Genomic DNA, 13,477 nt, shown 5'->3' with positions numbered 1-13,477 from the left:
GTTCCGATGACTGAGGAACTGTCTACCAGCAAAGACAAATTATACCAGCTTGAACCTAGAAAGCTCGTTCCAGTTACAAGAGAGGCCACAACAAGCTGACAACAAGAAGGGTTTGCAAGAGTGACTAGTATAGAATATAGAAATAATAAAATCAAGACATCGCTATCATTTTCAAACAATGCAGTGCATGGTGGGAAAGCGAACAATGGCAAAGAAATGGACAGTAACATAACAACAAAAGAGCTAAGTGGTTCTTCTTTGACAAAAATTTTACAGGTATATCAGTTAGAAAAATCAGTGAAGGTCAAATGACATCAACGCGACCACTAATGAATTTCTATTACCAGCCATACCAACTAACCATGATCATCTTTATAAATTCTGGCTCAGAGAAACAATCACAAGCTTCCCATTCTTCTCCAAAAGAGTTAGCCGCCCCCAGACTTCAATGTATTACTCAACCTGCAATAACATGTGACTCTGCATTAGGTTTTTAGAAAAAAATAAAATAACAGAAGAAAATGATGCTGTGAAGCCAGAAATTAATATCTTCATGTATAGAACCAGGTACAACATCAGTTTGTAAATTTTATATATACCCAAATTCCTGCTGAGGCATATGGATAATTATAAACATTATCGTTGCTCTTTCCTTCTCACATTTGTTGCTGGAGCTTTGAGTCTCCAGGGTATTGTTTTGCTAGCAAGTGATTTTCTTTTTTGAAACAATTTTCTAGACGGTGATGGATATTAGATTTCCCATTGTAGAATTCTATTTGAGCATTGAACATGAAGATTAAATAGCAGACTTCTATTGCTTTCAATGCTCCAACAAAATATTTGCCCTCAAGTTTCCTATGGGGTGTTCGGAGGATAAGAGTTCCATTTGGTAAAGTGGAATCTGGGCTCTCAAGTGGTGAAGCTTAAAATCATTTATTTTGAGAAAGCCTACCTTGGTATGGGATACCAAAGATTTTAGAGACTGGTTTTCTGAAAGTAAGGTGAGTCAAAGGGAATGGTTTCCCAAGGAAGTACAAGAGACGTATGGGATAAACTCATTCCACTTCATTGTAAACTAAACTTACCAGTCCAAACCTTCAAAAAGACCTTCTCCTTTAACGGCAGACGTTTTAAAAATTGCCCATTGTCGATTCTTGATCTTGTGCAACTCCAAAGCCTCAGTCACTGCCGCATCATCAAGTGCACCAGGAAGATCCTATATAAACCAAATGAATGACAAAAATAAAAACAGTGGGAGATCCAAATTCCAATCTGATATAAATATTTAAATGTGAAATGCATGTAGATATATGAAGCCTATGAAGAGAGCATCACTCCAAGACCACATCATAAAAAGATAATAGATTCTATTGTTTTCACATCCAATGAAGCCTTTTCATTCGAGTTTGCATGTATGATTAGATTTCAAGCTTGTTTTCTTCCATGTGTATGTTAAAAAAAATAAATAACTAGGCAACAACAGTAACCTGCTTGTTCGCAAAAATAAGAACAATAGCACCTCTTAACTCTTCCTCCTGCCAAAACAATCAAATATGTAAGCTTGGCACTATAAGTTGAGTGGCAACGAAAAAGGACTAGTGGCTCAGTTTTTTTTTTCCCAGAAACATAAAGGGGTTTCATACTTTTTTTTCCAGAGACATAAAGGGGTTTCATACACGCACATATGCAAGAACACTAAGGATCCACATAGTGTGGAATTTTCTTTTCATAAAAAAAAAGTGATGGAATCCCAGAGCTTCTAGTTAGAAGATAGAAAATAGGTTAGAGAAATTTTGTTCCTCATAAGGAAAAGTGTATGCAAAAACAAGATCACAAGTCTTTTTCCATTATGATTTTTCCACATTATAGATTGAAAGCCAATTGTTTCAGAGTCTCCTTTTTATTCTGAAAAAAATAAAATTACGAACTTCTTTGGATGTAGGCCTCCTGCAATCTTAGACTACATTCAATCCCAGTGATATAGAAATGTCTAGAAAAATAATAAAAAACAAATAAAAGAAAATCAAACCACCCCAGCCTAGCCCATAGAAGAAATCATAAAACTAAGTAAAAAAGATTTCAAATTCACACCACTTCAGTCTTTATAACCCTGAAGGCATCTCAAGCACACCACGATGCTAAACTAGTTAAGGGCAGCTACATGAATATGCTTCCACATTTAAATTCAATGCAGGCTGATTTTTTAAAAAGCTACTGTGATAACATATCATTATTTATCACTTCAGGCCAGGCCCTTTTTGGTCCACTAAGGCTTCATAATCTTTTACATCATGAATGCCATGGACAGCAGCGAAGCTAGATTTTTTTTTTCCAGCTAGCTCAATTGATAACCGTCATACGTTGAAAAATTACTATGATATAACACTCAAAATAAATAATAGTAACAATAGAATTATTCAACTTCAAAATCAACATCAAATTAAAATACAGTTTATTTATTGACAAAAAAATTAATAGTAATATTTATTTAATCTTAAATAAATAGAAAAAATATTAAAAAAATTATCACTAGAATTAGACCTTGTACCGCTAATAGAGATTAAGAACACAGAAACTTTGAGCTCCTAGAAGAGAAAAATTAGAAGTCTTTTAATTCGTTCATAGCTTGTTCCACTATAATTTAACAATTTTGCAAACCACCAAAAATTATAAGACAGGAAACTTATTAAGAAAAGGAATTTTTTTTTCTTTTTCAAATAGCATAAGAAACCATATTTACCTTCTTTAAATGAAAGATGTGAATCTGTTAGGGCATTGAAATTCTAATTTATTATTTTTTTAGAGGAAAATTATTACGTTTGAATTGAAAATTACAGAAATCAGCTTCTTTTTCAATGCAATTTTAATACTTGATAGTAAAGGAAACTAAGGAAAATGCTCATACATTTAGTGAATATTTTTAATGGTCTTGTTTGACTTCCGATACAAAACTATTAAAACAATCTTATATGGTTAAGTTTTTTACAAAATTTAAAGAGGGTCAAGTGAGTAATATCCCCCTGAAAATCTTAGATTGCTATGCTATTTGCCTAAATCTCTCGAAACTTTTTTCGAAATCAGGGGTGTCAGCTAACGCCCCTAGCTTTCACATAGCCTCACCAATGGCCATGGGTTTGATAATGGGGGTACCAATAGCACCAACTTTGTCTACTACTAATGTGAACATAAAATGGGGATAACAGTACCTCCAGGATTGCATGAAACTCATCTTTAGCTATCACGAGCCTATCAACGTCACTTGAATCGACAACATAAATAATGGCCTGTGTGTTGGGAAAATAACATCTCCAATATGGTCTGTTGCAAACATAAGCAGCCAGTGAGCTTGTGAAATTCATCAAACAACCTATTATCTCACAATCAATCAAAAGAAATTATGTACAACTTGTGTGGAAAACATGGCAGAAATAATAATCAATAATCATAAAATTACGTTACAATATCACTCTCAATCTTTTACACATGGAATTATGCACGACTAGCCATCACTCAAAATTTTCCTCTTGAGAAAGTGCCTAAGCTATTGGAGTAGAAAAAATCAACTGTTTGAATGGTATTAGAAAAATACCAGTGGTTCGTATATACTTTGATGACATAAATTTTTTTATTAACAAAAACAAATTTGAGAGAATAGTTTAATGAGGCTATAATTCATTATAACTTTTTGGTTATTATTTGTGGGGGGGAAAATTGAGTCCATAACCAGTTGCAAGTTCTATAAAGAATATGATGAATCACATCAAGTATCATAAGCTTATGATTCCAAAATTGCTAGTCATTAAACAAAACTGAATAGTGTATATCAAAATGCAACTCATGTTATAGTTCCCTGCAAATATAAAGCAGATTTATTTGTGTGAAAAAGGAGAAGGAAAAGGCAAGAAGTTACCTGATGCTTGTCTGCCCACCTGTATCATAAACATTATAAATGTCATTAGGGCAAGATATTGACATGAAAGTTTTGATCATGCAAGACTTAGAAAACAGATTAATGTGTAACTCCACATTTGCTTCTGAATAACCAGTGGAAAAATAACAAATGTGGGGAATAATGAACTGGCTGGTGGAAAACAATAATTAGATGGTGTGGGAACAATTGACCTTCTCATATAACTGGTGAAAGATGGGGTATGTCAGTAAAATATCCGACTCAAATGATAATGGGACAGTGGCATGTAAACGGTAAAAGTTCCATTGTCTCATCAACCAAAAAACAAATAAATAAATTTTATATAAAACACAGCAAGCCTATAATCTACTTTCATTTGTTGGTAATAGAAAGAGCAAAAGCTATAATAAACTTCAAATTTTTCTAACACTGAGCAATCAGTAATCAGCAAAGGTTCACATATTCCAATCAGTATTCAGGCTATGATTGCAATGAACATAAAAAGTAATGCTGGTTTACAGATCAAGCGAAATTAATAGGCTTACCAAGATCCCATACTTGAAATTTGATATTGTTGTACTGAACTGTTTCCACATTAAATCCAATAGCTGCATTAGGAAAACAAACGCTTCAGTTATGAATTCTGAACAGAGTAACAAATTACTCGACCCCATTACAGCAAGACAATGACAGAAATTTAAAACTAAAAATGCAATTCCCATATCAAGGGTCATTCATTAACTGATCCATTGGAGGAAAAACACTCGATGGAACTGAAAAGGCAATGCAATTGGAATCTTATGCAAACCAAAAACAACAAATCGCATCTCATCAGATATCCAGATTCAATAATGTCAATTTTGGATTCATACTCTCAGTAACCAAACAAACAAACATCAAATTCCGATGAAAATAACTACGAAAAGACACTAACTTGGAATGGTGGACACAACTTCGCCCATCTGAAGCCGATCTGCATCAAAAACCAAAATCAGAACACACAAAAAATTATCAAAATTCAATAAATACCCATCACTCAAAATCACTAAGAAAAAAAAAACAAACAAAAGGGTATCACTTGGAATCAGAAAAAAGAACAGCATACAGAGGATTGTAGTTTTTCCAGCATTATCAAGACCAAGAACAAGGATCCGAGCCTCTTTGTTGCCAAATACTGAAGAGAACATTTTGGAAAACAAAATTCCCATCTTCTTTATAGCTAAGTGGGAGATAGTATAATGGAGATTCTTTCAGAGCATCAGTTGATGAACAGATCGTAGAAGTTGAATTAGATCTGCAAAGCAGAGCCCTTTTCCTCTCTGCAATCAGGGGGAAAAAAAAAGCAATGTCAAAATGGAATTATATTTTCGTTTCTGTGTATATGTTATGTAAGGGAAACGTGCCTGCGGTGAAAAGGAGAGGAGAGGACAGAAGGGTCTGCTCGTGAAAGATATTTAAGATTAACGAGGCTGAAATATAAATTTAAGAAGTCATCGGGGAGAATAAGGTAGAAGAAGAATATCGGGACAGTGAAAGAAAGAAGGAATAAAATTTAAGACTTACGAGAGTGAGAATAAGCATCTCCCTTGAGATGTTATTTTAAAGACTTAAATTGATAAAATTGTTTTTTTAATTATTGTGTTATATGTGCGTGTGTGTTGAAAAATTATTTAGAAGAGTTAATTATATAATTAATTTTTATATAATATAATTATATTTTAATATATTTAATACACAGCTATTTTAATAATAGATTTAACGAATCTTGATTTTGAATAAATTTAATATTAAATAAAAAAAATAAAACCAGTTGAAATCATCAAATCTACGACATATTCAGTGCAGGGGAGAATGGAATCCAAACAATTGACGCAGGCATCATGTTAAAAAGGAATAAAATAAACCCAAATAAGTAAAACTTGATATAAAATTAAAATGAAGAATCAAAAGCAAGCGTAAACATAACATAATAATAAGAAGAAAAAATATATTTTTATCCAATCAAATTGAAATGACTCTGTTTATATGATAGATAGGAGATACAAGAATAATAAATCTAATACTAGGCATAGCCTGCGCTATGCAACGGGTCTCTATTTTTTTCAAGTAAAATGATGTCCAGATGATGTAAATATATTTTTTAAAAAAAACAATTAATGATTTGAGTTATAACAACAACGAATATTAAAGAGTTAATTTTTTTTAATTAGACAGTAAAATAAAAGATAAAAATGTTATTTAATTTTTTTTTCAAAAAACATCAATGTAATCACGAAACTAGATAAAAAAAAATAGACGGGATCAACAAACATGGAAGAACTTAACAGGGGGATTAACTATACAAAAAGATCTACGATAAAAAATAATAATAATTAAAAGAATAGGGATGAAAATCAAAATAAAAAAATAAATTAAAGGGCAAATAGTTTTTTTCAATTGGAAGATTAAATTTAAAAGAAAAATAACTCAAGCAAAAAGAAAAATAATAAAAGAATGAGGAAAAAATTTAAAAAAAAATAGTACACCATAAACCTGGATTGAAGGATGAGATTAAAAATCAATTATAAAAGGATTAAGAAAAAAAAAAAGAAATCCAAAGAATAAAGACCTAATAAGAAAATGAATACATGAAAAATTAAAATTGAAGGACTAAATAAAAAAAGAATAACACTTATTCAAAAGGACAAAAGACAAAAAAAAATTATAAGAAAAAAGGACAAAACTTTTTGTCGAGAGGATTCAATTGAAAAGAAAAATAACTAATATACCAAAACACTTTAGTTCAAGGTCATTTGATTATTATTACTATCGTCATCACAATAATAACAAATATACTAAAAAGAAAGGTGAAATTCATGTAGCCGTAGACACACTTCACTATTCACTAGCATAGTGGAGTGACGTCTATTGCCTAGGCTGAAAAAATTGATTGTCTTTGATTCAAGGGTGTTTTGGTCTTTTTACACAGTTCATTTGTCATTTCTCATTTGTTTGAGGGTGTTTTCATTGATTCATCTTTTAATACATAGTAAAATAACTGAAATATCCCTAGAATAAAAAAAAAACTAATATTGATGGACAAAGGTGTTTTGGTATTTTTCTTTTTAATTGTACAATATAATTACACAATTGTCCTTAGAGTAAAAAAACAAAGTTTAGTATACAGGGGTGTTGACATCTTTTCCTTAGGGTTTTTTTTTTGTAATTATTGTGTTGGTCAAGGGTGATGAAATAATTTAATATTTAATTAATATTGTTTTTATTTAAAAATTTGTTGGCATGTGGTGCGCGCGCGCCAGCATGAGGGAGTCGCCGTGCACTTTGGGCGGTGCGCGCAGCACCTCCTAGTGGTTGAAAATTTTCTTCCATCATCTCACTTTGTTCTTCATTGCATCCTTTTCCTTTATGACCGACACGTGTCATCTAAAGGTGATCGGTTTATCATCGATTGTCCTTTCTTTTTCTCTCTCTCCTACACGAAGAGATGCACTCGAGTCCTTATTTTTATTGTTTTTTTCATAGTCAATCCTTTTAGTTTTAATTGTTTATTTATGTTATTTCCCTTTCGTTAAAGTTTTATTATTTGTCAATTTGATCATTCAATTCAAATTTGTATATAATATTTTTCGGTTCGGTTTTTCTACTTTTCATTTCTTATTTTGTTTCTTTTCTTTTTTGTCAAAGTTTTTATACTTTTAATTTTATCCTTCAAGTAATTTTATGATTTTTGTATCTTCAATAATAATAAGAACTTCAACTTGGTCCTTCTTATTTTATTTCTTAGTTTTTTTTTCAGGTTTGGTGGTGGTGGTGGTGGCGGCCACCAAAGAAGGAGGGGATAATTTCTTCAAATTGTCTTGTATGCATGATGTGGAAGGTTATGTTAATACTTAATTATGATAAACTGATACAAAAAATTGAAGAAAACACAAGGAACCCATGATCCTTTGAATATATATTGCGGCCTAGGGATCTTTAGGATAAATGATGGGGTTGGTTTTAATCTTGCGTATTATTGTGTCAAATTATATATATGTTGAATAATTATAATGAGTTAGGTGTGTGGGAATTGAGGGAAAACCCTTGGGTTCCTGTGCAAAGGTTTGGTAAATTTGTTCTTAATGAGGGAGGACAAAATGATAAAATCATGCATGTGCCTAACATGAAAATGTGTTCTTAAAAATAAATCGTATCAGTTTGACGATTTGAGTGGACTATACATGTGAAATATTGTATATGCAGAAGTAATCGAAAATATGTTACTTATGGATCCAAGTATAAATCCAAAATTGATATAAATAATGGTAAGGTGATATTCCTATTCTTGATCACAGATATTGTTGCGACCAGACCTCAGGGCATAGGATAGGAGGATCAAGATTGTCGCACCTGATATTACGGCGGTCCTAAAAATAATCCTCGTGAATTGTGGAAAAAGAACAGATTTATGGCATCTTGTTCTTTTAGGGGAAAATGTGTTGTTTAAGGAGTCGCCACCTAGTATTATGGTCACTAGGAACCTTAACTGGTCATCAGAGATTCTATGGCTAGGGATTGGTTACGTAAAAGGAAAGATATTATCACCCCTTAAACATTCTGCCTGAGGCAGATTGCGTTGCTGGTTTTGTCTTAAATTGTTAAATGTTTATTAGTTTATGCTATGATAATTTGCTTGTAGTATTCCTGACTCTGGCACCAGTGAATATTCACATAAAAAAAATTTATTTTTTTACGCATGCACATATTTTTTTTATTTTCTAGCTAAATAAAATAAAATACAATGAATAAAAATAATATAAATTTAAACTGATATTTTTATTCCTGACTCTGGCATCAATGAATAAATCAATAAATTTATATTATTTTTATTTATGCATACATATTTTTTTATTTTTTCTACTTTTCTGTTTTTTTATTTTTTTTCGGGCTGGGCTTGACCCAGCCCATTGGGGACTGGGCTGAACCAAGCCAGCCCGGACACTGTTGCCTAGCATGCGTGAATTACTCACGCATGCTGGCAACAGTGCTAGTGTAATTAAAAAGGAAAGATGAGGGAAGAAGAGCGCTGCTGACCTGCACCTTGAAGACCGAAGATGAAAAATCTGGTGACGATCTGGCCGAGCAACGTTCTCTGTGCTACTGACCTGCACCTTGAAGACCGAAGATGGAAACTCTGGTGACGACCTGGCCGAGCAACGTCCTCTCCCTTCTTCCGCTTTATCTCTTGCTTTCTTCTGCTCTCAGGATTCTCTCCCTCTCTCTCTGTGTATCTGTTTTTTTTTTTTTTTTTGTTCTTCGTCCGTGGGTTTTATTTTTCCTCTGTTTTTCTGTGTTAGTTCCCAGTCTTCATTTTTTCTTCATCTCCCTGTGTGCTTCCCCTGTTTTTCTCTGTTCGGCTGGTTTGCGTCTGTCTTCTCCTCCAGTTCTGCTTTTCTCTTCTGGTTTCTCGGTTTTCTCTCTTCCCCCCCTCGGTTCAGCTCTCTCTCTCTCTCTGTATAATTTCTGTTCTTGCGTCTTGTTGTGTTCCCGGTGTTACTTCCTCTCTAGAAGCAGGGAAACGGAGACGTGATGGAGGACTGGTGGGCTAGTTGCTTTCTTCCTCCGCTGCTCGTGGCCTTCTTCTTTAGTCTCCTCTGTTTCTTTGAGAAGAAACAGAGGAACCAAAGTCTTTTTTTTTTCTAGTCTTCCCTGTTTATTCCTCCTCCCTTGGCCTCTCGGTTCTGCCCTTTTTTCCCCTCTGTTCGTTCGTCTCCTCTGTTTCTTTGAGAAGAAACCAGGGGAACCAAAGTCTGCTCTTTCTTTCTTCTTTTTAGTCCCACCCCGCCTTTTGACCTTTCGTTCTCTGGCTTTTATAGCCAGAGAACAATCGGTTTCTTCCAACCATTGATTGCAGGTGTAATGGTGGCGGTGGGCATCCGTTGAAGAAGATGAACAGTGCATCCACAGACGGCGCCGTTTTGATGTTTAATGGCCATTTGCATTTTGATCCTCGACATTTTGAATTTGTTCAGTCCAGTCCTTGGATACATTGTAATTGAACCCCTGCATCTCAGTGCCATTTACACATTGGTCCTTGGGTTTTAATTTCTTGCAAATTTGACCATAATTAGCCCTATACCTTAATAGTTTTTCAATTAAGTCCCTGAATAAATTAATTCCAAGCTCAATTCAGTCTAAAACTTGTTAATTCTCCAATTAAACCCTTAATTGGATTAATTAAATTAGTTCCAAATTAATTAAGTCTCAAAACTTATCAATTCTCCAATTAAAACCTTGATTGGATTAATTAAATTAATTTCAAGCTTAATTAAGTCTCAAAACTTATCAATTCTCAAATTAAACCCTTGATTGGATTAATTAGATTAATTCCAAAGTTTAATTAGACCCCAAAACTTCCAATCATGTTGCCCTTAACCTAAATTTTAATTCATTCTTCATTTATTTCATTTTACTTGTTTTTCATCAATATTATTTTTTCATCATCATTTTTTTATCTTTTTCAGTAAATAAAATAATAATAATAATAATTAAAATAAAAAGGTCAAAAATTGAGTTATGACAAAGATCACGCTAGACCGGTAGGTATTCTAATCTTATACTTAAAATTGATATAAACAAATATAAATATAGTATGATTGGATTTGTTTGTCCCTTTGTACGAAGGCCAATGATATCTATTAGACTGATTCTGACATCTCTTAAAGAAATATTATCAACATATAGACTTGATTAGCATTTCAAGATTATAGCGGCTAATAATGTCAATAAAATTTTATTAATAGCAACATTTAACCTTAAAGATGGAAAAAAAAAATGTTAAATGAACTTGATTAGCCTTCTAGATCACGGTGGCTAGTCATATCAACACAATGATGTTGATATTGGTGTTAACATGAACTTGATTAACCTTTCAAATAATGTGGTCTAATGATATCAACATGATTATATTGATGTTAGTATTAATATCGACTTGATTAACCTTTTGAGCATTTTCTTTCTCCCTAATATTTTTTAGTGACTTTCTCTCTTATTTCTTAACATCCAATAATTGAAACATAAAAAAAAAGTTAGGATTGAAATGCACAATTATAAAATAACAAGGATTAAATAATAGATAAAATAAAATATTAAGGAGCAAATCAAAATTTTTCATTTCAATATCCAAATGGGGCCTGTTTTGTTTGTTTTTGTTAAATGTGGTCCTTCTTCTTTTAATTTTTTTTTTTAACTACCACTAAAGTTTTATTTTGTAAAATCTATCTTTAATCCATTATCAAAATATTCCTTAGTACTCTATATATACGAGAGAACGCATATTGAAAAAAAATATTAATACATAGAATCATGCTAATATAACTTAAAAAGATGAAATTATAAATAAGAAATTTTGATGATCAAAACAAAAAAAATAAATTGCATGGTGATGAAGCTATAAAAAATCATAGGGAATATTCTGGAAGAAATTTTTCCTGAGGACTTCTATAAATCATTCACAGTGTATTCTACAACCTCCACTTCTAAATAGCATTGCCTTCTTCTTTAAAGGATTTTCTCTAGGGGTTGTAAATCTTCTCTTCAGTGAATACCTGCACAATGTCCCTTAAAGACCTCGGGGGTGTTGATGGGAGAGCCTCTGAAGATTAAGTCAATACGATGTATTTTTATGCGGCAAAAAGACATTAATGAAGATATTAATAAGCTTTTATGAAGATAGAGAAGAAGAAGGAGAAGAATATATATAAATTAGAGAAGAAGAAGAAGGATTGTGTTTAGTCTAAGAATATAATAAGGTTTTGAGCCTTTTTTTGTTTACTCAAGCTCTCTTTTATAATACCCGACTTGACTTGATTCATACAACATAAGAGGGGTAGAGATATAATCTTGTAATAGTAAAATAATGTTATTCTATTGCTCGTGCTATCACATCTAATTAATATAAGCATAAACTGCTTGTTTGTAATTAATGAGATGTGATGGGCATCATAATTACTAGCTCAGACCCGGAGTATAAAAGGTTCAGTGTGGAGTTATCTTTTAGCTATATGCTGAACCTGAGAGGAGTTGGGTTTAGCTCGTACGCTAAACCTAAATGCAGTTGGGTTTAACTTGTGACTGTACTCAAGAAAGATCAGGGATGGACGCACCATGACTCAATATGGAGTTAGGCGTGGACGCGTCATAACTAAACTTGGAATTGGACATGAAGAAAACATAATCCCATTTTGGGTTATGACTTTCGTGTGATGATCTTTAAATGGGGGAGGTTTTTAGAAAACCATGGCCCATCACATGGTGCACATGAACGTGTTTATCCTAGTTTTTTTTAGTGTATTTAGTAATTTATATATTTATTACCTTCTAATGTTTTGAACAAATTTTTTTTTTTGTTAGTTTTAAATGATTACTTTGGTTATTTGCTACTTTGCATAGTCAAAATACAACATGTTAGATTTTTCCCAATGACTCTCATCCGATTAGTTAAGAACATCACCCATTACATTCACATCTATACATCATGATATAGCTCCCATCTTCTCTTGGTTAAATCTACCTATATATATGTATATGTGTGTGTCTCCCGCTTTTCTTCGCAGCTTATTATGTTAGAGGACCATTTTACACAATTACTCTACTTTTTTCATACGAGGGTTGGTAGCTCATAGAACTTCCAATAAATTTTTCCGTTTTATGCAAGTACTATTTTACTTACTGAAAATAAACATTCTTGGTTGCTTAAGTGTAGTGTGAGCATCATAGCTAGTAATATAAATTAAAAAAAGATAGTGTTTTTATTATGGATCATTGTACAAATTTTTATTTATTTTAATACCCTTTTTTTTGTCTTTGTTTTTTTTAATTTATAATTTTTTCTTTAATATTATACTTCAACAATTAGTTTATTGGATATTGAATATTAAGTTTCATAATTTATTATAGTTTGTTTTCTATGTGATCAACTTAGTCTCATAAACCGTATCATGGGTTTGGAAGCTTAACTCGATAAACTCTAGTTTTTTTAATTGATATGTTTTTTCAATTTCATCATTTATCATTGTATTGGTTGAGAATAAAATTTTATAATTTATTTTAATTTGCCTCCTATGAAGTTATCTTGATCTCATAACTTGGATAACGAATTTGGCTGGTTAACCTAATTGACTTGAGTTTTTTTGTTTTTTTTATAATGAATATTTTTTTTAATTTCATCTTTCAACATGAATATGATTATGAATTAGACTTCATGATTTATTTATTTATCTGCTTTCTATGAGTTTATCCAGGTCTTAGGACTCAAGTCACGTGTTTTGCAGGTTAACCCAGATAGACTTAGGGTTATTTTATTGTGTTTTATATTTAGATCGATTTTTTTAAAAAAAACTTTCAACCTTCAACAATGACTTTAATGAAAATTGAGTCTTATGATTTATTTTGATTTGCTTTCTATGGAGTTATCACAATCTCATGATCTTGGTTGCAAGCTTGACAGATTAATCCTGATTGACTTAGGTTATTTTTATGTTTATTTTCTATGAGGTTATTCTGATCTTATGACTAGAGTCACAGATT

The 13,477-nt window shown here is 32.0% G+C and overlaps 1 protein-coding gene across 2 annotated transcripts; it reads right to left on the bottom strand.

The window, feature by feature from the left end:
- Positions 1-229: 229 nt before the first annotated feature.
- LOC133674864 (ADP-ribosylation factor 1-like) lies at positions 230-5,486 on the bottom strand. Of its 2 annotated transcripts, XM_062096146.1 has the most exons (8): positions 5,016-5,483; positions 4,845-4,883; positions 4,456-4,518; positions 3,911-3,929; positions 3,207-3,318; positions 1,488-1,535; positions 1,086-1,216; positions 230-462 (listed from the first exon to the last, which is right to left on the bottom strand). In XM_062096146.1, the coding sequence occupies exons 1-8, from the start codon at positions 5,116-5,118 to the stop codon at positions 429-431; spliced, it is 549 nt and encodes a 182-aa protein (XP_061952130.1). In that variant the 5' UTR covers positions 5,119-5,483; the 3' UTR covers positions 230-428. The 2 variants fall into 2 exon arrangements, with proteins under 2 accessions (XP_061952130.1, XP_061952131.1); XM_062096147.1 differs by lacking the exon at positions 1,488-1,535 and having other exon boundaries at positions 5,016-5,486.
- Positions 5,487-13,477: the final 7,991 nt, after the last annotated feature.

Source organism: Populus nigra, chromosome 15 (genome assembly GCF_951802175.1).
Source record: "Populus nigra chromosome 15, ddPopNigr1.1, whole genome shotgun sequence".
Classification (NCBI taxonomy): Eukaryota; Viridiplantae; Streptophyta; class Magnoliopsida; order Malpighiales; family Salicaceae; genus Populus; species Populus nigra.
Note: the sequence above shows the minus strand (reverse complement) of the source record. Positions and strands in the feature narration are given on the sequence as shown.